We start from the raw sequence: 27,831 nt of genomic DNA, 5'->3' as shown, positions 1-27,831 counted from the left end.
GATCGAGGGGGCTAAGTTGTTAAGTTGTGGCAGGAAAGCTTTTAGGTCCTCATTACATGGCCAGAGACATAATATATCATCAACATATCTAAACCAGACTGCTGAGGGTGGTAAAATATTACTTAATAGTTTCTTTTCAAAGAATTCCATATATAGGTTGCTTAATACAGGTGAGAGTGGATTACCCATTGCCATACCAAATTTTTGAGCATAATATTCCCCATTGACCGCCCCTTTGATGAGTTCCAAGAAATCATCCTTAAGACACATTTTGAAATAAAGAAAATTGAAGTGGATGAAGCCTTCCGTATTGTAAGACAAAAAAAGCGCGCTTTTAATATGACCATACCGAGTTATTGGAAAAAGTTCATGTTGGACTACTGTTTTGATAACCTGAGACGTGAGCGTTCTGATCTTCAAGCCAAGATAGACCACAAATTGGCACTCCTTATTAGAAATAGTGATTGGACTAAGGATGCCAATAACAACTGTGTAGTGAATCTCTCCTCGAAACAACTAGACAATGATACCTTGTGTGCCCTCGGCTATGGTTTAAGTTTTGATGGTTCTAACAAGGGAGTCGACAGTGTTGACATAGCCAGAGCATTTTGCAATTTGGAGAAATTCAGTAATTTGACAAGTGAAGAAGTGAACATGTGTAAAGGTGTTGTGTATGCATCTATGTCCAAGCCTTGTGTTCCAAACTGTCCAGAAAGATTCACCAAAGCAATCCAAGCCCTTAAGAAAAATAAGGATCTACATGTCACTAAAGCAGATAAAGCCAACACAGTAGTGATCTTAAACAAAGATGACTATATCTCTAAAATGAATGACCTCTACGTGTGTGTTGGTGGGATTAGTGGATGTCATCATCATTTGACCTGACCTCATGTTTTAGGTCACCCTGTATATTTAAGCCAAGGTACTCCGTTGTTTCCATTTTCCGTGTGATTTTATCAAGATTTATCTTATCCACGTTTTCATTGTGATTTACATGAAATATACATATATATATATATATATATATATATATATATATATATATATATATATATATATATATATATATATATATATATACAATTGCGTTTCGCTAGTTAGTAAGTATGTATCAGTTGGTCGTTTTATTTACCGTATATTAGGAAACTTAGCGGGGTGTAATTTACATTCAGATTCACGCATTTTGTTGTTATATTACCCATTGTGACACTTATCATTTGGCGGTTTATGTGATTCTGGGAAAATGTGAACATTATAGCAGAAGCGAGAATATCGTGGGAGGGTCAATGTAGTGCTGATCCGTGGAATGTACTCTGGTTTACATTGTACAGTTGTGGCGGGGTGGAATACTCGGTGGTTTACTAAATTTGTTCTGCCTTGACTGTTGTAAAATACTCTGGTTTACAGTACAATGTATAATACTAACTGGTGGAATAATCGTCGTATAACTATACAGTTTTGACTGTTGAGATACTCTGGTTTACGAACATTGTGATATCTTGATTGGTGGAACTACGGTTTACACTGTACGCACTTGACTGGTGGATTAGCCTAAGATATGAAAAACTGGTTTGTTTACAGTCTTAACTAAGTGCTCAGTTGCTTACAAATATTGTACAGTCTTTACTTGTCAGTTGTAGAATATTCAGCGGTTGACTGGTGGCAACTGTTTACATTTAACAGTCTTGACTGGTGAAGTACTCAACAGTTTTATATGGTATAGTATTGACTGATGCAACACCGTGCGGGTTGCCAACATCTTCAAAGCTTTTGTCAGAACTTGAGCATTTGTCTTCATTTCAGGTACCATAAAGTGGAGGTGATGGGAGAGAAAACATCAGACGATCTCAATTTGAATTCCAGCTTGAATGGTAAACATGAGAAGAGGCAGCAAGTGCAGATAAAAAATGGATTTAATGACACACAGATCGACATGCAGTCCATTGATAGGTGAGTTGTGTTGTACTGACACTGTTACCTGAGGCTGTAGATAAGACATTGATGTTTTTCGTGTCATTTTCATTTGCCACTATTTTAATTTGCATTACTATATTCCAGAGGTGATGGTCAAAAAAAGAAAGGAAAAAAGAAAAAAACAGATAAGGATGAGGAAGAAAATAAGTTACCTCCAGTTCCTATGCTTCAACTGGTAGGTATCAATATACGGTGCAGTATTACCAGATTCTCGAAACTTCCTGTAATTCTCACACAACAGCTACTGCACAAGGATTGACAGCCAAATTTGTACTGGGGCTGTATTATGATATATACGATGCTGTAAATAGGCTAGTAAACACTAGTACAGTATTGTAATCAACATTTCTGGCAATAGGTTCCCACAGGCAGGCGGTAATGAATGTTTGTGCCGGACAGCACATGGAGTAGGCTAAGAAAACTACATCTGTGTATTCCATAAGTTTACAAGGTTGCTACTGGTTGGAGATGTTATCTGGATGAAAGGAGATAATGCCATTGGGGTTATTTAAATTTAACTGAATCGAGATGTAAATTTGTCTATCGATGAATTTGGGGGAACATACAGTAGTCTTGGTTAGGTGTATTGAGCAAGCTAGTTGGAAGAAATGTGCGAGTGGATTTCATGGATGGAAGGAAACACAGGGTTCAGCTGACTTTTTTAATTACTCAACCCTGTATTTCCCTCCCGCCTATCAATCCACTTGTCGTCATAGATCGATCACAAATGTACGAGTGTTGAAGTGACGTAAAGAGAAAATTGCAGGTAAATTGTTCACCTTCATGAGTTGATTGTCGTAGATTTGGGGAGCTGCTGGTCTCACGTGGGTCACGGGAGTGAGTGCCACTGATTGGTGGGTGAAGTAGCTTTCGTCGCCTCGTCTACTCAGCCAGTAAGAGAGACGGCGCCTGGATGTCCCTGACCTTGACAGGTTTTATCCTGTTCGTCACTTGCATACTGTAGTCGTATTGTTCATATTTCTTTTTACATAACTTGGGTATTCATTTGATTAATGAATGTGTCTTTGTTTGTTTGTGTCCCCCCACGAGAATCTCGGAAACTACTTTACCGATCTGTAGTGATGATGGGTGGTGTTATATGTAGTGATGATGGGTGGTGTTATATGTAGTGATGATTAGACAAGAAAATAATAACAGTTTAATGCTAAAAAAATATACTTTGCTGTACCGTTGTAGTGAAAAACACGGTGGAACTTACATACACCGTTAATGAACTATTGATGGAAGAAGAAGTTTTGGGGACTGAACCGTGGCCTAGCGAATGAGCGGCGTTTCTGCTAGTGTGTATATATATATATATATATATATATATATATATATATATATATATATATATATATATATATATATATATATATATACATCATAATTTAAAAAACTAATCATGTTCCCAGCTTCATATAATTTTTGTTTAGTGTGTTTGACTCCATGTTGTGAATTTTTTGTTCATTAACATCAATCCTTTTTCTTAATTACTCCAGGGGCATCGTATGAACAGACGAGAGAACTCGAGTGATTGGCATAATTTTAAATGTTTTCAGTACGCAATCAGTGTTCCAACGGGATACGAAAGTATCATAGAGATACTTATCCTCCTCCTCAACCCCCCCCCCCCGCACCAGGCCCTGTTGTGGGTCGATGACTTGTGCCCGGGTGGGCTATTCCCCAGAAAAAAATCGTATGCCAAGGACCTAAATGATACGAAATGGATGAATTTTAAGTTTTGGGATGCTTCTGTTTTCTTTAATAATTTCCTTACATCGAGCAATACAACTAATCATAATTTATCCTTTTTTTTTAGCCCAACTCGATTCCATTGTGCATCACTTTCCTATTGTTAATGAAACCTTGTATCATACAAGTTGAATATACAATACTGTACAAACTGAGAAGAGATGCCTTCATCAGCTGCAGTTGAAAGAATTTGTTCACATGTTTAGCTCATCAAGACTGACTCAAGGAATAAATATCGAGTTAATGAAAGGACTCTACTTTAATAAAAGGAAACGGTGGCAACACTTAATGATTTGATTAGGAGCCTACTTTAATAAAAGGAAACGGTGGCAACACTTAATGATTTGATTAGGAGCCAAGTACTGTATGTCATTGATAATTTCAGCTCAAGGGATAAACGAATCGTAACTCATCTCATATTTACATCAAGATAATTATAATATATTGTTCATGTAAATACAATTGTATTAATAGTAGGCTCTATCCGTAATAAATATTTTATCAAAATATTTTTTACGACTTTTAATGGATTTTGTGTACTTGGCACTATACTGTACATTATACCTTTCTTGGATCACATGAACGTTAGCCCCCCAGCTTATTTTACCTGATGATTGAACACCCAAACACTACCGGGGGGGGAGGGGGGGGGGTGAAGTTAGTGTTAGTGTGGTAAGGTTATCTTAATGTGAATTAAGGTGGAGTTAATCTTCAGGTGATCCCTAAGAGAGTGTTGAGTATGTAGAGCTTTATGTTGATGTATTTTAACCTTTTTTCCAGTTTAAATATGCGACCGTATTTGAAAAATGGTTGATGGCTGGTGGGTTGCTGGCAGCCATGTTATCAGGAGTGTGCATGCCGGCGTTGTTCATTCTGTTTGGGGACCTGACAAATGCCTTCGTTGATAATAGCATGCTCAACGCCACAACTCCCTCTTCGTCAAATCCGTGAGTGGCTTATTATTCTGGTATCTTTTGTATTTTATGTAAAAGGTCTTTGTCTTCTGGGGGATAATACATTACAGTATTACTGGCCAATAGGAAGTAAATGAGCCGAGGTCACATAACCTCCTGATTCCTTTTCCCTAGGTAGGTGTTTCATCCCCAGAATTGACCAATCAGCCAGAATCATAGTGGCCATATTAAGTCATTTGCACTTACCACAATTTAACACACAAATTGTAATACACATTCTAATAGTACTGTATTGAGTTATAGTAACAGTAGTGCACCAGGCTAGTAGCAGTACCATGCTAGATGTAGCAGCGGTACGAGACTTGATTGGGAGTTCTCTTTGTTTTTGCAACATCTTTATTGCAACCAAGTGATGGTCTGTCACTTTCGCAAGCCTCTGTATTAGAACCAAATTGTCAATGATCAAGGTTCATAAGAGCCTTGACCTTGATAGTGTGCATCCTAGAGTGTTAAGAGAGTTGTACAATGAGCTTACAGAGTCCCTTAAAATGCTGTTCTGCAGATGCATGGATGAGGAAAGGGTTTCCAGCAACTGGAAAATTGCTTTTGTGAGTCCTATATTCAAACAGGGTGATTGCCACTGCACAAAAAATTTTAGGCTGGTGAATTTGACCAGCATAGTGTGTGAAGTACAGTACTAGTGAGATCACTATCTCTGATACTGTGATGTAATATCTAAAACAGAACAACCTTGTAAAGGAAGGCCAACATGGTTTTATACCTGGACTCCCCTGCTTCATGCAGTTTAAGGTGCTATATTATCATTCTGGACCATGGTGAAAATAGTGACAATACATATCATAACTTTTCCATGGCATTCAATCACACATCTCATGAAAGGCTGAAAATCAAACTAGTATGGATCAGAGACTTTCTTTATGACTGCAAGCAGTTTATGGTGATTAATGAAACAAAGTCATCACGTGTACCAGTGACAAGCAGGGTACCACAGAACAGTGTACTGGGACCGTTGTTGTTTGTTTGCTTGTTGCATAGACGATGTGCCAGAAATTAAGAACAAAAACCAACTGTGAAGTACAATAGGAAGATTTTTGTTGCCTTCGGGTATGGTTAAAGGAATGACCATTAAGTTCAACGTCCTGAAATGCAAAAGGATGCACCTAGGTTATGTCAATAGTAAGGAGGCATATCACACATCCCAACTTTTACTGAGACCAAATGTGAAAAGGACCTGGGTGCACATGTTAAAAAAAAAATTAAGTTTGTACTTGGACCATTGTAAGAAGAAGGTAAATTAAACAAATAAGCTATTAGGTCTGATTAGAATGGCCTTCACATACCTCGATGGTCCATCCCTCATAACACTCTTCAAAAGTGAGGTGCTTCCCAGTTTTGAGAACTGTCATCCTGTATGGTCCCTGAGATATACTTGAGAATGTCCATGAATAAATTGATAGAAGCTTGTAATCACCTCAAGAAGACATTACTTTGCCAAGTGTTTATACCTGTAACTAGCAGAGACCCACCCCACTAGAGGTCACAGTCTCAAGTTAAAGAAGCCACAAGCTCAGAAAATAGTCAGGGCAAACCTTTTTGGAGTAAGAGTTGTAAACTCGTGGAATAATCTGCCAGAGAATTTTGTGATGGCATCGAGTGTTAGCAGATTCAAGACCAGACTTGACCAACACTGGTACAGGTTTAAATACATCCTGGAGCCAGTACATAGCCAGTACTTTCCAACAGTGTGTAACAGAGACATGACTGACTGCCCAGGTGGCTAACAAGTTGATCAGTAGCAAAGAGGATGAAGTAAAAGTAAAGTTACGTTCCAGGTCTTTGGTTACTCCATTCCACCTACACAGCCTAAACCTTTGGTATAAACTAAATAGGATTTTGAAATTAAGTTACGTACTCTGTGTTGCAGTTGAATATACTGTACAGTACAGTACCTGCAATATGTAGTCTTTATTTGGTTTTAATTATATACTGTACTGCTTCCCATTTATTCATTTTAATAGATACTGTACTGTACATAGAAAATAATCCAATCATTCTACATAAACTTTCTGTATGTATCTTCCTTTTTACAAACAGATGTACAGTATTTGTTATTTACATCTTTAACAGGGAAAGGAACCTGGTGGCTTGTTTAATTCCCCTTTACTTCCTTAGGAGTTTGTCCTTCATTGTCTTGAGTTAGCACAAGAGAAACCTGAGTACTGTACCCAAAGAATACCTGCAATATTTGGTAGGATCACCCAGGATAACATCCATGTCAAATCCAACTCCTTGAACCTGGGATGCAGTGGTTTGAGAGGCAAACATACTACATCTGTGTCACCAAAGATTTGTTTATTTCAGAAATGGGACACCTTACCCTGAAGATGAAAGCTTCTTTGAAAAAGTTGTGGTATTTGGAATTGGAACTTTCATCATAGGTGGCATCCAGATGGTCATGGGTTACATATTTGTGACTACTATGAACTATGCAGCGGAGGGACAAGTATGTCATAACTATACAGTACTTTATAGGGAGAGGAAGCTAGTGGCTTGTTTAATACCACCCCGGTTTCCTCATGAGTTTGTCCAGTGTTAGTACAAGAGGAAACTGGAGTTCTCACAGAAAAACTGTGAGGTTTGGTAGGGTCAATGCCGATAATATCCTTTTCACATCTGTCTTGGGCCAGGAATTGAACTCAGTACACAGTAGTGGGAGATAAGCATGTCACCGCTGTCCCACCACAACCCAGGTTGTATCAGTTAACCCTAGTTATTGCAATTAGCATCACTATTACCTGCTTGATCAGTTTGACTTAGAATGAGTGCAGCATTCCAGTGTCTCCTTTTTAACATAGACAAGTTACATTATCAATGCAGTAATATCTCCGTTAGCCGGAATCCCTCAAACCCGGGACTCTCCGATAGCCGGAATTGAAATTTTATCGGAAAATCGTTCCCAAAGCCTGAATTTTCTGGAAAATTCAGGCTTTGGGAGCGATTTTTCCAGGGGCACACTTTCCGAGAAATTTTTCCCGATACCCAGAAAATTCCGGGGATGGGGGATTTTTTTCGGGTTTGAGAGATGAAAATCAGGGGCATTTTCTGGAAATTCCGAGAAAAATTTTCGGTTTCCCGGAAAATTCCGGGGATGAAGGATTTTTTCCGGCTTTGAGAGAGTCGTCTCATTACCTGGAAATCTCTCATTCCCGGAAGTGCTCTGCACCAATTGTTCCAGCTAACGGGGATATCACTGTATTATGATTCAATCTTCAGTGAGAATCGTCGGAACTACAGTACTGTACATGTACTGTACCGGTAGTTACATTGAATGTAAACTTATTGTTACTGAACAATGGTTATTTCCTTAAAAGAAATTATTTTTACTCCATCATGGAATTTAGTGATTTTGATTTGCATTTGATACACTGTTCGAATGTCAGAGGTTAAGTTTATTCTGGATGATATACGGTACAGTGCAATTAGAATATGAAATAAAATTTTATATACAGTGAACCCTCACTTTACTCGGTCAATTGAACCCACGGCGGCCCGCGTAAAGTGAGCAACATAACATATGGGATTAATTGAAATAGAGACCGGGCCGACCCCCAAACTCCACTTTTTCAGACACATTACCTACTTTGTAGTAAAAATAACTTCTTAATTTTATGATGGTATGCACACACAATTAATAATTAAGAGAAATATCAATAATATTAGGTTTTTTAACACTTACATGAGTAGAAAAGATGGGTGGGCACACGGGGATGGGGGGTTGGTTCCGAGGCAGAGGGTAGATTATTGGCCCTCACCCGTATCACTTGTATCAATTGTATCACTATCCACCACAGAGGCTTGCAGGGCCTCTTTGTCAAACCCATCAAAGTCCATATCCTCACTATCATTATCACTATCACTGACTTGGGCCAGCTGTGGTGGGTGGCGGGTGAAGAACTCGGTAATGTTTTGATGACTGGGCGACCTTGTGCGCACACTGCTCGCGCCGCTCTCCGCGTAAAAGGGTACACACACCGCAGAAAGTGAGCATTCCGTGTTCGGCAGGGTACCGCGTAAACGTGGAAACGCGTAAAGTGGGACTGCGTAAAGCGAGGGTTGACTGTATTGCCATGTTCTTTTTACCATAAAGATGAACATCTGGAGAGATTGAACATGATAGGTATGAAGAATAATGAATGGAAGTGAGATGAGTGTAAAAAGAAAGGCAAAACCTGAAGTGGAGAGACAGAATTGAGCACATGACTGTGAGGGAAATGAGTATGAAGGACTGTCTGAAGCTGAAAACATTATCTTGCATGAAAGGGTTGGCATGAGCTTCTGTGCTACAGTATGTAGTGGGTCATTAGTCACACATAGATGGAGTTTCTTTTAACTCTATCATTGTAAATAACATATTGTCTGTAGATGTAATGCTTGATGCTGTTGTGAAAGGATTCTGCAAGTTAGTTTTGCTGAACGACAACTGAAAAGGTTGCTTTCTTTTGCTGAAATTATCAGACTTAAAAGGTACAATATGGCATCCACGCATATATAAGTACTGTATATAGCAGTATAGATGATCATATAGTAGATGTAATACAGTACATGTACTGTATTACATGTACTATAACAACCTGCCAAGATATATTTTCATCTACAGAGTATCTACAGTGAAACCTCCTTATAATGGAATTCTATCTCCATATAATCTGTTAGATGGGGGTTTCACGTCAAATGGCCCTCACTGTAATGGACTTTCATGTCTATATATTTCGTGAGATGGCGATTTTACATCTCCATATAATGGATCTTCCTCTCTATTTAGTCCGTTAATTAGGGGTTTCACTGTACTACAATTTGGAGGGTAGGAGGAGGCTATGATGGAGTTTTACTTTAAAAAACTGTATACAGTTCCTGTACACTGTATCACTCATCTTTTCTTGAGTCTTGCCAAGCATTTATTTACTGGGTATTTCTTTATTCTCACAATAATTCCAATAATATGTCTAGAAGCTGATAAGTTATCAGAAACATTATCAGGAAGGAAGCATTTTTCTGTATTTTTGAATACCATACATTAGAGTTAGCAACACGCCAAGAGACCGTGCAGCACGTTATCCTTTATTTTTGTGGTTACTGTACTGTGAAAGTTTTGTTTTAATATGCAGTCTGATAGTTCTTATTTGACTTCAGGTATTCAGACTTCGAAGACTGTTCCTGAGGAGCATCCTTATACAAGAGATAGGCTGGTTTGACACCCACCAAACAAATGATTTTGCCAGCAGAGTAACCGAGTGAGTTTATGGATATTTTCCTCAAGTGGACAATTTGAGAATTCATTAATAGTTATCACGATTGTCAACAAAGCTTACATCTTCATATAATTACCATTCTTATCCTGTTCCTCTTTTCTTCAAAATTACCATAATGACAATCACCATTTTCTCTCCAGCATAGACAAAAAAAGTCTTTGATTGAGGTTGTATAAAAACATAATGAATCCAATTTTATTTCACTCAACTTTTATGTACAGTATACTGGAGTTATTATTACAGTAAGGAGTGCAGTGGTCAAGCAGATACAGTACTCACCTCCTGTTCCATGGGCAGGTTGCTTAATACAGGTGAGAGTGTATTAAGCAACCTATATATGGAATTCTTTGAAAAGAAACTATTAAGTAATATTTTACCACCTTCAGCAGTCTGGTTTAGATATGTTGATGATGTATTATGTTTCTGGCCATGTAATGAGGACCTAAAAGCTTTCCTGCCACAACTTAACAACTTAGCCCCCTCGATCAAATTCACTGTGGAATTAGAGCAAGACTGTAAATTGCCATTCCTGGACTGTCTGATACACAGAATAGGTAACACTTTTAAGTTCAGTATTTATAGATAACCTACTAATGTGTGTTCATACATTCATTATTATTCTGCCCACCATAATAGAGTTAAACAGTCAGTATTTTCAACAATGTTTTTACGTGCTTTGAGAATTTGCAGCCCGGAATTCATTGATGAGGAATATAAATATATCTATAATATTGGCTCAAACCTTAAATAACCTAGATCTTTCATAGACAAATGCCTGAACATTACAAAGAAATTTTTTTATAGAACTGATCCCAAGCCCACCCATGACCATAAGAATATCTTAATATTACCATTTCACAAAAATTTCTCTAAAATTCCTTTATAACTAAAAACCTGGAACGTCAATGTGACATTTAAAAACTCATGCACTGTTAAACAAATGTTAATCAAGAACTCCCCCCAACAACACAATTGGTTGCATTTATAAAGTTCCTTGCAAGTAATGTAATATGTTTTACTTAGGCCAGACAGGTAAAGATCTTGTAACTAGACTTAAACAACATAAATATAGTGTTAGGACAGGCCAGGAATCCAATGCTCTGTTTGTTCATTTGAGGGATAACAAGCATTGCATTAACTGGGATAATGCCTCCTCAATATTACCTTGTAATTCAATTGATAGTAGGAACATCATAGAATCTAGTCTCATTAAACATACCGAAGCATTCAACATGAATTTTAGTAATGGCATGTACAAACTGGACAATTTTGTAATTAAGAAGATTTGTAACCAGGTGAGAAGGTTGGGTCACCTTACCTTCTGACCTGACTACCGACAGTTGCGGTGCTATTTAAAGATTAGTAGGGTCATTACCTAATACCTGACCATTGTGGACCTGGTCTCACCCTCCTCTGTATATATACACCTTGTTTTGTACTTCTCCTTAGTCTGTACTCACCCCTGAAGATGTGAATTACACAAAAGCGCTTGGGAACTTCGTGTTTTCTTCTCTCCTTGTGGTTATCAGCATATATATATATATATATATATATATATATATATATATATATATATATATATATATATATATATATATATATATATATATATATATAATGCCAAGGGAAGGAGGCCAGTGGCTTGTGTAAGATCTCTTTATTGTTCTTTATAATTTTGTCAAGGGCTATTTTGAACCCCTGTACTGTTCTTGATTCTTTTCCTCAGCTTGGGCTGGTAGAACATTCCATGAGTCTACCAACCTTTGTGTGAAAAAGTATTTCTTTATATTCATCTTGCATTATAACTTGGCAAGCTTGTAGTTATGTCCTTCCGTGTTGGTGATGCATGACATCACAAAGAAATGTCCCAGGTTCACGTTTTCCATCCCTTTCAGTACTCTATTTTGAATGTTTCAGTGAGATCTGCCATTTTGTGCCTTGTCTGAAGGGTTGCTAATCCTAAGGCCTTCAGTCTACTTGGATAATCAAAATGACAGTTTAGGAATCATCTTAGTTGCTCTGTGTTGCACCTTTTTTAGGGATTTTTCTTTCTTTCCTTTTCCATTCATGATTATATATTCCTCATTGTGATCAACATCAACCTTATTGGTGTCATCATTAGTTAATTGAGGTGCTCAGGTGAACAGTGACAAATACACCAAAATAATTGTTTGAGATAATGTAAGGAACTCTGTAGATATAGTGACTGTTGTTTTGCTTCATTTCACTGGGTGTTTACTGCCTTTTAAAGAACACAACTTTTTCTTATAATTATCAAGTAAGCCCAGCCTTTAAGAGATCCACATGATAGGGAAAAAAAATCTGCTTTGTAGCAATTTATTTTTTTGGCTTTTTATTTTTACTTAATTATTTTGTGGATAAACTTTTTACAACAAATGTTTTTACCCTTTTCTGATATTTACAGGGACCTAAACAAGTTACAAGAAGGTATTGGAGAGAAGGTTGGCATGTTCTTGTTCTTCATGACCACATTCTTGGCATCCCTTATCAATGCCTTTGTTCATGGCTGGGAGCTGACTCTCATTATCCTCTCTGTGTTTCCACTTCTGGGAATCTCGACTGGCATTATTGCAAAGGTTAGTAGCAATCGTTTTTTTTTTTCTATTCTTCTGAGGCTTTTTGCACTATGCTGCAGGGTAACTAGAATCAAGAATTAAAATGCAACAACCTCATCAGGAATTATTTCAGTACAGTACACGGATTTTTGTTCATCTACTGAGGACTACAAAGGGAAAAATTTAACTCACACATTTTTTATGTTGTGTTGCTATCCATCCATTCTTTTCAAACCTCAAGCTTAAATAAAAAGGAGACGGGACAAGAATTAAGAAGAAAGACTTAGGGGTTTGGGTTTATTACCCATAGAAGATTGTTATGAGATTAAATTATTTACTTACTCTCTGGTAAATACTGTACAGTATCGAGTGAAATTCATTCATTTTTCCAGATTTTTATATTTCTATAAGTGGGAAAATTCGAAAACTTAACACACTACTGTCAATGATAGTGTGATGATTACACCTTTGGTTAATTCATAAAGATGACTCATTTGTAGTAAAGTACAGTACAGTACTATTTATCTCACTCTAGAACTTCTCTAGATCTCCCTCAAAGATGGAAGAACACTTCTTCTCTAAATAATGCACAACCCACACCACTGACTAACTAACATAGGAATACTTCCAGTTGTCTGTGTCAGCACCTAGGCTCAGCTCTTCTATTGATGTAAAAAAATCACACACACACACACACACACACACACACATATCCATTTTGTATTCCTCTCTCTCTCTCTCTCTCTCTCTCTTTGCATATCCAAAAATATGTATAGCATAGCAGGAGTGCACATAGTGAGTACTGCCTGAAATTTGCTTTGTTTTAATATTTTTTCCTTCAACAAAGATCTGACTTACCTAAACTGTATGTGTGATAATGTATTTGTGTTAAGAAATAAACACTAAACTTTATCAGTTATTGATGCTGCATTATCGTTAACACCCCTTAATATTAATCCCGCATACTTTCAGTTTCAGACAAATCTAACTTCTTCAGAAATGAAAGAATATGCAAGAGCTGGCAGCATTGCAGAGGAGGTGATCTCTGCCATCCGAACTGTGATAGCCTTTGGTGGGGAAAGCAAGGAAGTTGGCAGGTACTGTACTGTGCACACTTGTTGATACAGGTATTTTCATATTCAGTGTAAATATTTGGGGTAAATTGATGCCAGTTAATCTCATTTGGTTGCATTCAGTAATGTCTTAATTTTTAGTCATTTTGTCCTTGCAGTACTGTATTACCACATTACCACATTGAAACATTACCCTTTTTTCTGTCAAGAGACAGTACTTTATTATTTATCCATTACAGTACAGTCCAGTATTGTGTTCTGCATACAGAGCAGAGTGTTTTGCAGATAAAAAATAAAACTTCCTTGCATATTTCTTCAAATGACCTTTGCACCTTCTGTTGTCAAAACTTAAATACGTTTTTATATCATTTTATCTGTTATGTCTATGAATTATTTACTACAGTATTTATTTGTAAAGTATAAACTAAAAGCATGTATGGAAAGACTGATATATATTTTGACAAGTACCTTGTACCAGTAAATGAATACAGTTCTATGATACATTATTTGGTTGAAACAGTCTTTTAAGTCTATGTCAAAAGTGAGTCTTAAGTTTTAATTTTTACATGTTGTCATTTTTACTTCCAACAAGTTATTTATGGGTTTTCAGTTATTATGTAATAAATTTATAATATTTGTATGTGATACTAATATCATAATGCTTCTAATATTACAGATATGAAGCAAATTTGGGACATGCAAAGAGAGCTGCAGTGAAGCGTGGTCTGGTGACAGGGATTGGGATGGGGCTAATGTGGTTCTTCATTTATGCAGCCTATTCCTTGTCTTTTTATTATGGTACTGACCTCATTCTCGAGTCTCGAAGTGGCAATGGAAACTATGATCCTGCTGCCCTCATCATCGTAAGTGCCAGGGTTTTCATACATCCATAAGGTTTACAGAACCTCCTCTTGGCAGTTAAGAGAGAATCAGTGACAGTGAATGTAGTTTTAGTCCAAATTCTGATCACCTGGCATCATATAACTCACTACAAATTATGTCTAGATTCAATTTTTAGTGATTGCATCAGCTATTGTAAATGAATGCTTCCTGCCTCAACATGTGTTTTAAGGTGTATAATGAATTACAGTATTTGTGAGTTACATTTAAAACCTGTGACAAAATGTAACTTCGCAACTTTTTAAGATCAGTGTCAGGGATAGAAAATTGACAAGTTGTAATTCACTCAATCTTGTTTAGAATTAATCACAGTTTTAATTTTCACCACTTTCCTGGCAGGAAAGAGGGATATAACAACCAAAATGTGTTTGTTTGTCAGTCTGTAATCAGGAATTAGTAAAATAAACTTTTCTGTAAAGTTCACAACAGAATTTCAGAGAACTTGGTGCACAAGGTGTATGTGAATGATTGAAGTTCCTGTACCAAGATGGCTCATGTGTCCATCCTATCTATGGTGACAGGGAGACATGTTGTCATCAGGTGACTCGTGTTTTAACATAATCAACAAAGCCATTTTTTCTCATCAGACAGTATGCTATTCTGCATGATTTAAAGTTAATTTTAACAACATCAAGATTTATTATCATACATATTATTTCAGGTATTCTTCAGCGTTTTAATGGGAGCAATGAATGTAGGGCAAGCAGCACCCTACTTTGAAGCCTTCAGTGTTGCAAGAGGAGCAGCTGCTACCATCTATGACATAATAGAAAGGAAGTCGGTCATCGATCCTACAAGCACAGTGGGTGATAAGCCTCCATCTGTAACAGGAATAATTGGTAAGTTTTAATGAGTAAAAATACATAAAGTCCTTACAGTCCATAGCCTATTGAACTGTATTAAAAAACAAAAAATTATAATCGACACTAATCTGAACTTTCTTCCTGTTATAAACCATGTTGGCTCTTCCCTGAGTTTTTCTTTTATTACAGGCCTTATCATGTTTAATATAATCCTCACAAATGCCTGGGTTCAAACTAATAATAATCTTAGTCCTCTGTAATTTCCATGTTCTCTTCTACTTCCCTCTTTTTTTCTTTTATGTACGTGACTACAAGCTTCTTTCAATTCTCTGTTACCACTTAACTTTTCCAAACTTTATTAAATTGCACTCTTAATGCTTTCTTCATCCTGATTCCTGTCTCTAATTCTTCCATTTTTTAGGGCTTTTGAAATCTTATTCTAATACTGTATCTTGCCATGCTTCCTCAATTCCCAGGGGTCAGACTCTCCTCGTATTCATCATTCCTTATGTTGTAGATACTAACCCTCTGATGCCGATTACCACAGGGTCTGCGTTTTTTATTTGCACTCCGTACATTTAATAATTACCACTTTCTATGTTATTTCCCCTGAGGTTGAGGACTTCCATGCCTTTGCAGAGCCCATGCAGTCACAGTGTGTTTGTTCTGAATATTTTTTATTTCTATACATGCCCTTACTTCTTGCTTTTCCTGCTGCCTTTTGGTCCCCAATAAGTATTCTGATGCAGCTTCAGCATTCTGTATAACTTTAGTGTTGCTCTATTCCTCTGTGCCCTTAGGTTGTTTCAGTTGTAGGGTCTCTTCAGTCTCTTCTCAGCTATTACTGCTGTTCACTTATTTGTAACTTCTTTGCTGCTGCATTAAACCATGGCTCGTCTTCTTTTTTCTAAACTGTTTTTTCATCTGCTGCTTCCCTCATTCCTGAGCTTAGAAGTATCCAAGCTTCTTCCACATCCATATTTACTGTTCTTTCATCACTCAGTTCCGTAACTTTTCCTTGTCAAACTCCCTATTGTTGTTCTGTTTCACATCTCGTGCCTTTAACTTCATTCTTATACAGTATTTTAAATTTTATGTCTGTGGTTTGTAGGTACCCTACATCTCCAATATTGTATAAAAGCACCACAATGATTATGATTTTTGCAGAGTTTGAAGACGTTCATTTCAACTACCCATCACGACCAGATGTCAAGATATTGCAGGGTATAAACCTTAAGGTTGATCCAGGACAAACTGTTGCTCTGGTGGGGTCATCTGGCTGTGGCAAGTCGACTTGTATACAGTTGATTCAACGTTTCTATGATACCCGCTCTGGAAGGGTAAGTCTCTATCTTCAAATTATATTCAGATTTTAGCATCTCCTTCACTGCTAATATTTTGTCCCCCTACCAACTTATCTTTGTTTGATACCACCTGTTTGTATCCTGAATTTTTCAAGGTCTGGTTCCTTTATTGAACATTTCATCTAAATTACATAGCTACAGTTGAACTATACATTAAGTCCCCACTTAACATTGTGGTTCCGTTCCCGAGAACCGCAACGTTAACGGAAGTCAACGGAATCAATTTTCCTCAAAAGAAATAGATAAAATACGGGAGTTATATTCCCCAGCCTCCCTTTGCCCCATAAAATACATTACATATACAGAAATTCAATGGGATTTTTTTATAGAAAATAGTATATACTATATTATACATCCAAAAAGATAAATAAACTAAATCATTTTGTATTGTACTCACTGATGGGCGAAGATGAAGCGAGTGTGTGGTGGGTAGTGGAGAGGTGGAGGGTGGTGAGTCACTGAGACCCAGATGGGGGCTCCTCCTCCCGCTCTGACTGGGAGAGAGGGTGATGCACCGTACAGAGTAGTCCGTTACAATGTTATACCGAATCGGCAGGACATTGTCCGAATCATGGACACCTAAAGAGTAGCGACGTTACAATGAAACAACGTTGTCGGGGGTAACATTAAACGAGGACTTACTGTATATCCTATTTCTCACTCGTCAAATTTTCTTCAGCTTCTTGCTAGTCTTATGATGTAGAAATAGAAAGTTTGCTAAAAAGTTGCTCCTAGTTTATTGATGCTACAGTAAACCCCGGGTATACCGAACCTCGATATACAGAATTTCAGCTTTAATGAACCACATAGGCCTATCGAACATGTGTAAAGTGTGCTGTGTTATGTATAAAGTGTCCATAGTAGTGTATAGTGTTTCAGTAGTTAATGTAGTTACCTAACACTGGCCACCTCAAGATCACCAGAAAACAACTGCAGATTCAACTTCATAGGTAAATACAGCAAATTTTAGTACGTACTGTACTTGTTTTTTTTTGTTTTTTTCTGGCTTAAATATTTAATATATCGATATAATGAACTTCCGGCTTTAACAAGCCACCTTTCCCCACAATTGGTTCGTTGTATCGAGTGTTTACTGTGTTTATGATAAATTGATCACATTTTAATTTCTTGTTCCTGGTGAATAAAACAATTTTGTCTTGTGACATAGGTACTGCTGGATGGAAAACCAGTAAACAGTCTCAACTTGGGTTGGCTGAGAGATCAGATAGGAGTGGTGGGGCAGGAACCAATCCTCTTTGCTACCACCATAGCAGAAAATATCAGATATGGCTGTGATGGTGTGTCCATGGATGATATACAAGCAGCTGCCAAAGAGGCAAATGCTCATGATTTCATAATGAAGTTGCCAAAGGTTTGTTTCTTTAAAATAGTTTTGCTGATACATTATTTTGAAAATTAAAGTGTACAGTATAGGAATAGGATTACTGTAATTTGGTTTGGCTTATTTTTATTTAAGTTCTTTTGCTTGGTGATGACATTTAACCCAAACTTGATATTAGAAGGCTGTTATGTATAAGTACATTACTGGTAGTAGAGTAATATATACCAGTAATTCTTGCAAAAATAAATTTTTGCAAAATTTTCATGTTTCTTTAGAAAAATATTCATTATTTTTTTCTTTGAGATGATTAGAATAACCTTTGGACATCAAAGACTTAATGGTACAGGTATAGTGAAGAGAAGATATTTAGGTACTAACAAGTGAAAAATGTGAGGAAACACAAGTATTTCACTATGATTTACTTTACATTTAGCATTATTCGTCTTAAGTACGTTATGTATTATGCAGAAATATGAGACAAATGTTGGAGAACGTGGAGCTCAAATGTCAGGAGGTCAAAAACAGCGCATTGCCATCGCTCGAGCACTGGTGCGTCAGCCCCGCATATTACTCTTGGATGAGGCAACTTCAGCCTTAGATAACCAAAGTGAAGCAGTTGTCCAGCAAGCTCTTGATAAGGTCAGTGGTTAGGGCACATTTGGATAATTAGAAAATGTTTTCTGTATAGCTTATCAAATTACCTGAATTTATTAAGAGGTAACCTTTGAATAGTATGGGGGAACCGCTAGGTTTGAATATTGTTCAAATAACTTGAATTGAAGTTATATGTATCACAGATTTGGGGGAATATATATACTGTATTAACAGTATTATTATTGCATTTGAGCTGGTGAGGTGAATGTACTCCATGTTGAACTATGCACCACTTTGTATGCTCCAAAGTGCTCAAATTTGGCTGTAGACGACAGAGTGTTGTTTCACCATCGGGATGACCTTCCAATTTTTAAGTATGGAGTAAGAATAAGAGCCTCTCTATAGTTATTATGTATATCTGTTAGGTAGTATAAACTCTGCATTTGAAACTTGTGTTATAAACTTTGCATAAATACTACACAGTCCTGTACTATCTCTTTTAGGTTCGTCAAGGTCGCACGACAGTTGTTGTTGCCCACCGACTCTCAACCATTAAGTCTGCAAATAAGATTGTCGTTTTTAACGAAGGAAAAATAGTTGAAGTTGGAACTCATAATGAACTGATGAAATTGCAGTCATTGTATTATAACTTGGTGACTGCACAGATTACTCCAACAGAACTAGAGAGAACAAGTGGTAGGTGCCATCCACTATACAGTATAGTGAGAAACTGAAGTACTAAAAGTTTTTGTTCTAGAATAATTTTACTGGTAACTTAATTGGAAAATTAATCCACATTTTACAGGTACAATATAGGCTTAATTTCATTTACAACTAAAATAATATTAACTAATAATCTTATTGAATGCATTTTCTAATAGGTCTTGTAAAAATAAAAGGATTGTATGAAGGAACACAGGAGAGAAGACAACTTATACTTAGTGTTGCATTTTATAATGTTGGGGAAAGAAGGCATCTGGAACTAAGAACAGACCTACATCTCGAGACTCTGTCAGACATTTATCCCTTAAACGACAGGAGATTTTTACATACACTATTTACTCTAACGGGGAAAATGGGTGTTTTAAAATATGGGTAAAATTATAAAATTGTTTTATGTAAAGGACAAGTTTTGATGATGCAGTCAAATTCCCTGTATGCCTAATGAGAGCCTGAACAATGTGAGGGAAGATGTTGCATATATGACCAGATGAGAGGTAAGGGGGCCAGACTAGGACCTGTTTTATTATTAATTCATTATATTATATTCTCATATGATCAGCCTCTTTTGATATAAAATTCATCATAAATAATATAACTTCTTCAATAACAGAAAAAATACAATATATAATTTGTAATTTGACCTTGGAATAAAAGGATAGGCTGTATCAAAGGTGGCACCTAGCTTTACCTCCTCCCTCCCAATATTGTAGGCTAATGAAATATTTCAGTAAGACAAAAATCTTTTATTATGATTGTAAATACAACAAAACAATGTATCAAGATGAAAATACAGTAATTATAATTATTTTATTAATTATTTTCATTTTCTACTAATTACTATACAGTATTATACTGTATAGGTGATCACCGTCGGGAAGGACAATAGGCACTCATCATCTGCTTGTGATCTTGTTGTTTAAGGGTTTATGTGAATCTCTGAGATTATTAACTTTTAGTCATTATGTGGTTAGTGTGAATGAAGATGTTTAAAACACTGATTTGGAAATTAGCCATTGGTTCTACCTCATAAGATCTGTGCAGTATGTGTAGTACATGAAATAGCTCTGTGACTATATTTGCAACTCTGATGTTACCTGATGCTTTAGTGTACTTTATCCTTCTTTTTCATTTACATATAAATCATCCTCAGAAGTTTTTATTCCCAGTTAAAATAGATAATTCTCTTGACTACATTATGCTGAAATGATCTTTTACTTAACATGATTAGAATATAATCTGTTATTCTTAATTAGAAAACAAGAAGGTGCCATCAACTGAAGATGAGGACACCCATGATACTGACAGTTTATCTGAAATAACTCAAAACATTGTGGATGACTTTACTATGTCCCCGGGGGCCTTGGCACACACTCTTCCCCGTGGTCATTCCTTCCGCCGAAGAAAATCTACTGTTAAGGCAGACAAGAATATTGGCAAGATTTCCAAGGTTCTTGTGAGTATATTACCCTTATTTTTAATTAAATTATAAACTGTATATTTGATTAAAGTTGTTGATAATTCCCTCTTAATAAGAGTACAGTACATATTTATTACTGAAGTTTAATATTTCAGGAAAAAGAGGAAGATTTTACTCCTGTTTCAATCTTCAAGATTCTGAAGACAAATTCCTCAGAGTGGCCATACATTGTTGGTGGAGTGGTAGGATCAGCTATTCAAGGAACAACTTTGCCAGTCTATGCAATCTTATTCGGTGATGTGCTCGGGGTAAGTGTTTGTTTATTAAGTTTTTATTTCTCCCTAGAAAATTGGTGCAGGCTCTTTACTAGGATGGATTCGGTGTGTTCTTTGTGAAGATGGCAGAAAAATTATTACTACAGGAAATAGTCAGTTTAGTATTCATGTACAAAAAGCCAAATGGTACGCAGCAGACAATTAAAAAAATTAAAAAAAACAAAAACAAAAACAGCACCATTATGAGACACACTGTGTTGCTCATTGTTGGCATACAAGTACAGATTTTTTACTTCTGATATTTTTACATATTATTTACATGTATGAAGTCTTCAATTTGGGAAGGGATGCAGACTGTTAGTGCCTTTTCCAGTAATTTCATTTATAGGTATAGTAGTGTGTGTTTGGTTTGGCAGATTATTAGTTGTGTATGTTATCATGATTTGCTCTACAAGTGGTATACTAGGACACCTATACTGGAAAATTATCTCTCAAAGTTTAAGATATATCATAATTTGTAGTATGATTTACAGTGTTTTAGAATAATAGTAATGCAATGTGTATGAAAAGCAAGTGAATTTTTTTCAGACCCTTTCACTAGCAGATGAAGATGAAGCCAGGGCAGAGGCTAATTTTTATTCCTTGCTTTTCCTTTTGATTGGCATAGTTGCTGCTATCTCCATGTTCATGCAGGTAAATGCTACATTATTTGTTTTTTATTACTCTTAGTTTTATGTGAAGTTAACTGAAACTTATTTTGTTATATTAATATTATAATTATGTTCCTTAGGTTGTGTGTAGTCATGCCTTGCATTTTATTTTCTTGAGCATTTAAAATATAAGATTATTATATTGAATTTCTTTACCTACAGCTTTTTTAATTGCTTTTTAAAGGTTAGTTATCCAGTTTTAGAGTTCCAATGAAATTTGTACAATATATTTGCTGTAATTACCTGCATAGTATTTAAAAAAAATATATATATATATAATAATAATAATAATAATAATAATAATGAAAGAGTAAAATAATAACCATATAAATGTCTTGGAAAAAATTAGGCATTAATGTACGAGATAATGTATTAGAATTCTAAATAACTATTCATTTTCACACTGGGATACTGTACAGCAATCTAAATACAGTTGTACCCCGCTTAACGTGGTTTCACTTAACGCGATTTCTCATATACGCGGTGCCTCGCCAGAACCTAACTTTCACTTAACGCGGTTCATCTACTCATATACGCGGGAAGCGGCGCGGGCTCGATGCGCACAAGGTCGCCCAGTCATCAAAACATTACCGAGTTCTTCACCCGCCACCCACCACAGCCGGCCCAAGTCAGTGATAGTGATAATTATAGTGAGGATATGGAGTTATATGGACTTTGAGGGGTTTGACAAAGAGGCCCTGCAAGCCTCTGTGGTGGATAGTGATACAATTGATACAAGTGATACAGGTGAGGGCCAATAATCTGCCCTCTGCCTCGGAACCAACCCCCCCATCCCTGTGTGCCCAGCCATCTTTTCTACTACTGTAAGTGTTAAAAAACCTAATATTATTGATATTTCTCATAATTATTAATTGTGTGTGCATACCATCATAAAGTTAAGATAATATTTTTACTACAACATAGTTGTGTATCGTCAAAAAGTGGAGTTTGGGGGTCGGGCCAGTCTCTATTGGAATTAATCCCATATGTTCTGTTGTTCACTTAACGCAGTTTTCACTTAACGCGGTACCCTGTGGGTTCAATTGACCGCGTTAAGCGGGGTACAACTGTAACAATACAGTACATGTTTGAACATGTACAAAGCCCTTGTATTTATATAAATTATGGTGTAAATTAATTGGTCAAATAGTTGATTGTTAACTAACAAGACATATCCGCAGGTGATCACTGTACTGTCCTAGTTTAATTGAGACAATAGATTTAATTTAAACCTTTAATATGCACATCACAAGCATTACAGTTAGGAATTTGAGAAAGTTCTCCAACATCAGAACAATCTACCTTTATTGTAGATGTGTTTGTCTTATATGGCGTGTTTTAATTTTTAATAGTTTATTTTATTTGTTGCCAGGCATATTTCTTTTCTTTGTCTGGAGAATTGCTTACTTCAAGACTCAGGAAGCTGGCCTTTGCTGCTATGTTACGCCAAGAGATGGGTTGGTTTGATGATGAGAAGAACTCTGTTGGGGCCCTGTGTTCACGCCTGTCTGGAGATGCTGCTGCCGTACAGGGGGTATGGAACGAATATCTTTTGAGATTTATCGATGATATATTGCACTAAAGTTTTACAAATATGTGTATGTACAGTCATTGGTATTTAGTTCAAACTGTCAATATAATTTTCTAGAAAGGGGAGAAAAGGAGATTTACACAGTTAAAAGAGGTATAAATTATTTATGAAAATAAGCCATTGCAAAAGCTAAATATACATGGTGCTTTATGAGTAGAAGTGGTTGGTTTTAGTGGGTAGCCATAGAGGGAGCCAGGAGCATTTACCCCACCACTAAATGTCAGAAAGAATTACTTTGGGTAATTTATTCCTCTGTCAGTTTTGAAGCTTAAGGGTCATATAGCTCAATTCAATTGTCACATGTAGAGCACACAAAAATATATATGGACTTGTAGAGCAGATCCAGGAAGGACTAAATTCATTGTTCCACATGGTAATGCATTGTGTGTTTTCTCTTGTGAATTGTTTTCTTTGATTTAGTGGTAGTGTATTTGTTCTGGTTTTGTACAGCACTGTTGATACAGACGTATTTATATGTGTTTCTCGCACATAATAGATTCTTTAAAATGCTTATGAATTTTTATATTTTATGAGATAGATGAATGACAAACAGTATCTTTGTCACATCCACATGGCTAACCAGCTTATTAGTAGCAAAGAGGATAAAAGTACATTTTTGGAGGAAGATTTGCCCCCTCCCCATACACACACACACATTGTACACATACACACACACATACACACCAAAAATTCTAGCTATGCTACGGCTTCTTCTATAATAAATTATTATACAAATTACTGTACATTGACTCAGATTGAAATCAAGTTACATAATTGTACTGTAGTGTGTACAGTACTAAAATATTCACCAGCTTTTTGAGTAATATGCTTCAGCATCAAAGGTCTCATTATTATTAGGACCGACATTTGTGATGATACAATATTTCAATGATAATTTGCTTTGATGTATTTTGGATAAGCTTATAGATATATTGAAGTGTTTGAAAATTAATACTGGACATACAGTAATTTATAAATCATGGGGTTATTTTCAGCAGTGTTTCTTTCGTATGTTACAATAACTGAGCAACAATTTTCAACAGGCAACAGGGTCTCGTGTGGGTACCATAATGCAAGCCATAACAACCCTTGGTGTGAGCATCATATTGTCTCTCTACTTTGACTGGCGTCTTGGTCTGGTCACCTTCCCTTTCATACCTTTTGTACTGATTGCTGTCTATCTCCAAAGTAAGATCCTCATGGGTCAGAGCGTCACCGAACTGAAGACTCTACAGGAGGCAGGCAAGGTGAGAAATGTATTTGACAAGACCAGTTTTCATGGATTCCTCTGCAGATTGTTGATATAAATATTTAACATGAAAATCATTCTGTTTGTGTGTTATATTTTTATAAGATCTGTAAATGCACAGTATAAGTTTTCACCTTAACAGAGAACATTGATTGTACATGAAGCTTTTAGCTTACCTTTTACACTTTATCTCCTCAACTCGTATATACGTATCATACAAGTTGGTCAGACAGCCAATAACTTTTGCATTTAACACAGTTGACAAGTACCAGTACAAGCTCATAGTTAGATAGATATTAAAAATTGCCATGTAAGTTTACATTGGCTCATCATGTATAAAAACAATCCAGATATACTATGTACATAAACAATGCAGGTATATAGTGTACGTAGACAGATATAATCTTCAAGGGTGATTTCCTCAAAACTAAAAATTGCATATTTGCCAGTTTGTAGAAACAGAGACAAATTGTATGTACAGGTTAGCATGGACCAAAGTGTGGATCTACATTGACTTTTATCAATTTTTTGCCACTGATCGAGCCGATCAACCGCTTGAGCAGTCGGTCACGTCTCTGAGTAGGTTGTGGGTTACACCTATCCACACACACATTCAGAACAATTTGGCATAGATAATATATCCAAAGCTTTTTAGGCAATGAAGTTTCATAGATGATGTACCATATTTTAACTACAAATAGACATACCTCGAGTTACAGAAGGGTTAAGTTCCTCTAAAAGTTGTCAATAACTCAAAACTTAATTTCCCATTAACTTCTATTACAGTACAATAGTATATGCATTCCTATGGACACTCCCCTCTCCCCCTGAAATATACCCGGTACTAAATTAACTCTTAGAATTTTGGGGTACCATACATACTTGTGGGCATAAGGAGAGAATGAAGGAAACTACCGTTAAGCGGGGTCAAGAAGTGCATGAGCCTAAATATGGAGCACAGGGGAGCCAGGTGTAGGCCAAGAATGACATGGGGAGAGGTTGTAAGAAAGGACTTTAGAGTTAGGAATCTGACAGGAGAAACTGCAAGAGACTGTGTAGACTATTTATACCGAGAGATACCCGGTAGCTGTAGTTGCTCCATATTTTTTAATTCATTTCCTGTACACTATATTGAATAATAAAAAAGGTAAACAAGAATTTAATTGTCTTTAGAGTTTTCTCTTATTTTCAGGTAAGCTTAAGTACAGTACCCTGTAGTTAGAAAACGTATATGCCTCTTACCCTCTTAACCACCCATCAGCTTACTGGCACATTAGATGGAAATCAAGTAAATAATTTCTCTAATCAGCTTAGTTGTTGGAAAATTTATGGTAATTTGTCAAAAAACGTTTCATTTAATGCTCTTTCTTTTATAGACATTTATATTATTTTGCCTCCTGGCTGTTCTAAGTAACTGTAAAATAAGTTTTTGTTAGATTAAATGTATAGGATGTGCTCCATCTTTATTTGATTTCCAGATAGCAATTGAATCAATCACAAACATTCGAACAGTTGCAAGTCTGCACAAGGAAGTACATTTTGCTGATCAGTACTCAGCTGCATTATACAAACCCCACCAGTCGGCTCTGAGGAAATCTCACCTCCGAGGTATGTATACTGATGGAGTACACCCTCAAGTCAAAGATAAATACATTAAATACTTTTTGGGTAGACAAGTAAGTTGTATTGGACTTTTCATGTGCCAAAAATTAAATTTGGTGTGCTTATTATAATGTCAATGTGAAAATATACAGAAGTTAAGTTTAGTAACAGTGAGAATATCACAGGTTGTTGGGACTTATATTTACCTTTGTTATCTTTTTCAGGAGCTGCTTTTGGATTTGCTCAAGCAATACCTTTCTTTGCCTATGCTGTGATCATGTTGTATGGTGGATATTTAGTTGACAATAACGAAATTGACTATGCCAGTGTTTTCAAGTAAGTTTTAAAAAATATAGTAGTATATATATATATATATATATATATATATATATATATATATATATATATATATATATATATATATATATATATATATATATATATATATATATATATATATATATATATATATATAGAATATATATTTAGGTGAAAACTAACTTGTTTATACAGTAAATTTAGTCTATATTTTTAAGAAAATGTTTATAAAGGTGATTTAAAACTTATAGCCACAGCATAATTGACTTTTTAAATATTCTAAATATTTTTAATTAATTCAAAGGTCATTAATTAACACTAATTACACTATCTTACTATATAACACGTTACCGTTAACATGTTAGTTTTCACTTTACAAAAAGTGCCGTTCGGCGTAAACAATATGCCTTACCTAATACCTTGAGTTTTGGCATTTGGAGTCATACCATGGATTTTGTTAAAATTTCATACAAAAGTACTGTACTGTACTACTACTTTACATGTTATTTGAGGATCTGGGTTCACAGTCCAACAATTTTGTTACTACAGTAGTGTTAATTAATGACCTTTGAAATAATTAAAGATATTTAGAATACAGTACAGCTCCTCCCCGACTTACGACCACCCGGACATACGACCGCCTCAGTCATACCAGAATTTTGTCAAATTACGTATTTTCGAGTCCCAACGTCAGTGATTGAGCTGTGTACTGACAAAATTTTCGTTTGTAACTCACTTTAGAATGGCTGGCAAGCTTAAAAGTGAGAGTTTTGTGGTGCTGAGAAGAAAAAGACACCCATTTTAAATTTTATATGTATTATTTAAGCATTTTCGACTTACGACCTGGATTTGGGTCCCTAACCCCGTCTTAAGTCAGGGAGTAGCTATGTTTAAAAAGTCTATTACACTGTGCCCGTAAGTTTTAAATCACATTTATATATATTTTCTTAAAAATATAGTTGAAATGTAATTAAAGTGTTTTGTCTGAACTTTTCACAGAATAGCAGAGGCGCTCATTCTCGGCACAATGATGGTGGGTCAGGCAGTAGCATTTGCCCCTAACTACAGCAAAGCAAAGATTGCAGCTTCTCATATATTTAATATACTTGAGCGCCGCCCTGCCATTGAAACTTCTCCAGGAGTTGGACTGCGCCTTGTGAGTACCACATTTCTTGAGTGTAATAAAATGTTAATTTAATGCTAACAAGAAAATAGGATTTAATTATATGAAAAGAAAAAGTCCAAAATAACAGTGTACTTTGGTAGTTACATCTTTGTTTAAATGAACACCAAGTAATATACTGTAGCCCATGTGTTACAT

The 27,831-nt window shown here is 36.1% G+C and overlaps 1 protein-coding gene across 1 annotated transcript in view; it reads left to right on the top strand.

Annotated features, from left to right (window-relative positions):
- The window catches only part of LOC121868738 (ATP-dependent translocase ABCB1-like), a 42,099-nt gene that overhangs the window by 9,407 nt on the left and 4,861 nt on the right, over positions 1 to 27,831 (top strand). The window contains exons 2-22 of the mRNA XM_042369611.1: positions 1,804 to 1,950; positions 2,059 to 2,149; positions 4,510 to 4,676; positions 7,026 to 7,167; positions 9,855 to 9,955; positions 12,399 to 12,570; positions 13,522 to 13,646; positions 14,299 to 14,485; positions 15,184 to 15,361; positions 16,493 to 16,665; positions 17,858 to 18,061; positions 18,500 to 18,670; positions 19,129 to 19,321; positions 20,602 to 20,801; positions 20,921 to 21,073; positions 21,629 to 21,733; positions 23,123 to 23,284; positions 24,385 to 24,588; positions 26,069 to 26,198; positions 26,417 to 26,528; positions 27,510 to 27,666. Of these exons, the coding sequence (XP_042225545.1) occupies positions 1,823 to 1,950; positions 2,059 to 2,149; positions 4,510 to 4,676; positions 7,026 to 7,167; positions 9,855 to 9,955; positions 12,399 to 12,570; positions 13,522 to 13,646; positions 14,299 to 14,485; positions 15,184 to 15,361; positions 16,493 to 16,665; positions 17,858 to 18,061; positions 18,500 to 18,670; positions 19,129 to 19,321; positions 20,602 to 20,801; positions 20,921 to 21,073; positions 21,629 to 21,733; positions 23,123 to 23,284; positions 24,385 to 24,588; positions 26,069 to 26,198; positions 26,417 to 26,528; positions 27,510 to 27,666 (3,255 nt within the window). The 5' untranslated portion in view covers positions 1,804 to 1,822. The remainder of the gene's footprint in view (positions 1 to 1,803; positions 1,951 to 2,058; positions 2,150 to 4,509; positions 4,677 to 7,025; positions 7,168 to 9,854; positions 9,956 to 12,398; positions 12,571 to 13,521; positions 13,647 to 14,298; positions 14,486 to 15,183; positions 15,362 to 16,492; positions 16,666 to 17,857; positions 18,062 to 18,499; positions 18,671 to 19,128; positions 19,322 to 20,601; positions 20,802 to 20,920; positions 21,074 to 21,628; positions 21,734 to 23,122; positions 23,285 to 24,384; positions 24,589 to 26,068; positions 26,199 to 26,416; positions 26,529 to 27,509; positions 27,667 to 27,831) is intronic.

This window comes from Homarus americanus, unplaced genomic scaffold (assembly GCF_018991925.1).
Source record: "Homarus americanus isolate GMGI-L3 unplaced genomic scaffold, GMGI_Hamer_2.0 scaffold30535, whole genome shotgun sequence".
NCBI classification, from domain to species: domain Eukaryota; kingdom Metazoa; phylum Arthropoda; class Malacostraca; order Decapoda; family Nephropidae; genus Homarus; species Homarus americanus.
Note: the sequence above shows the minus strand (reverse complement) of the source record. Positions and strands in the feature narration are given on the sequence as shown.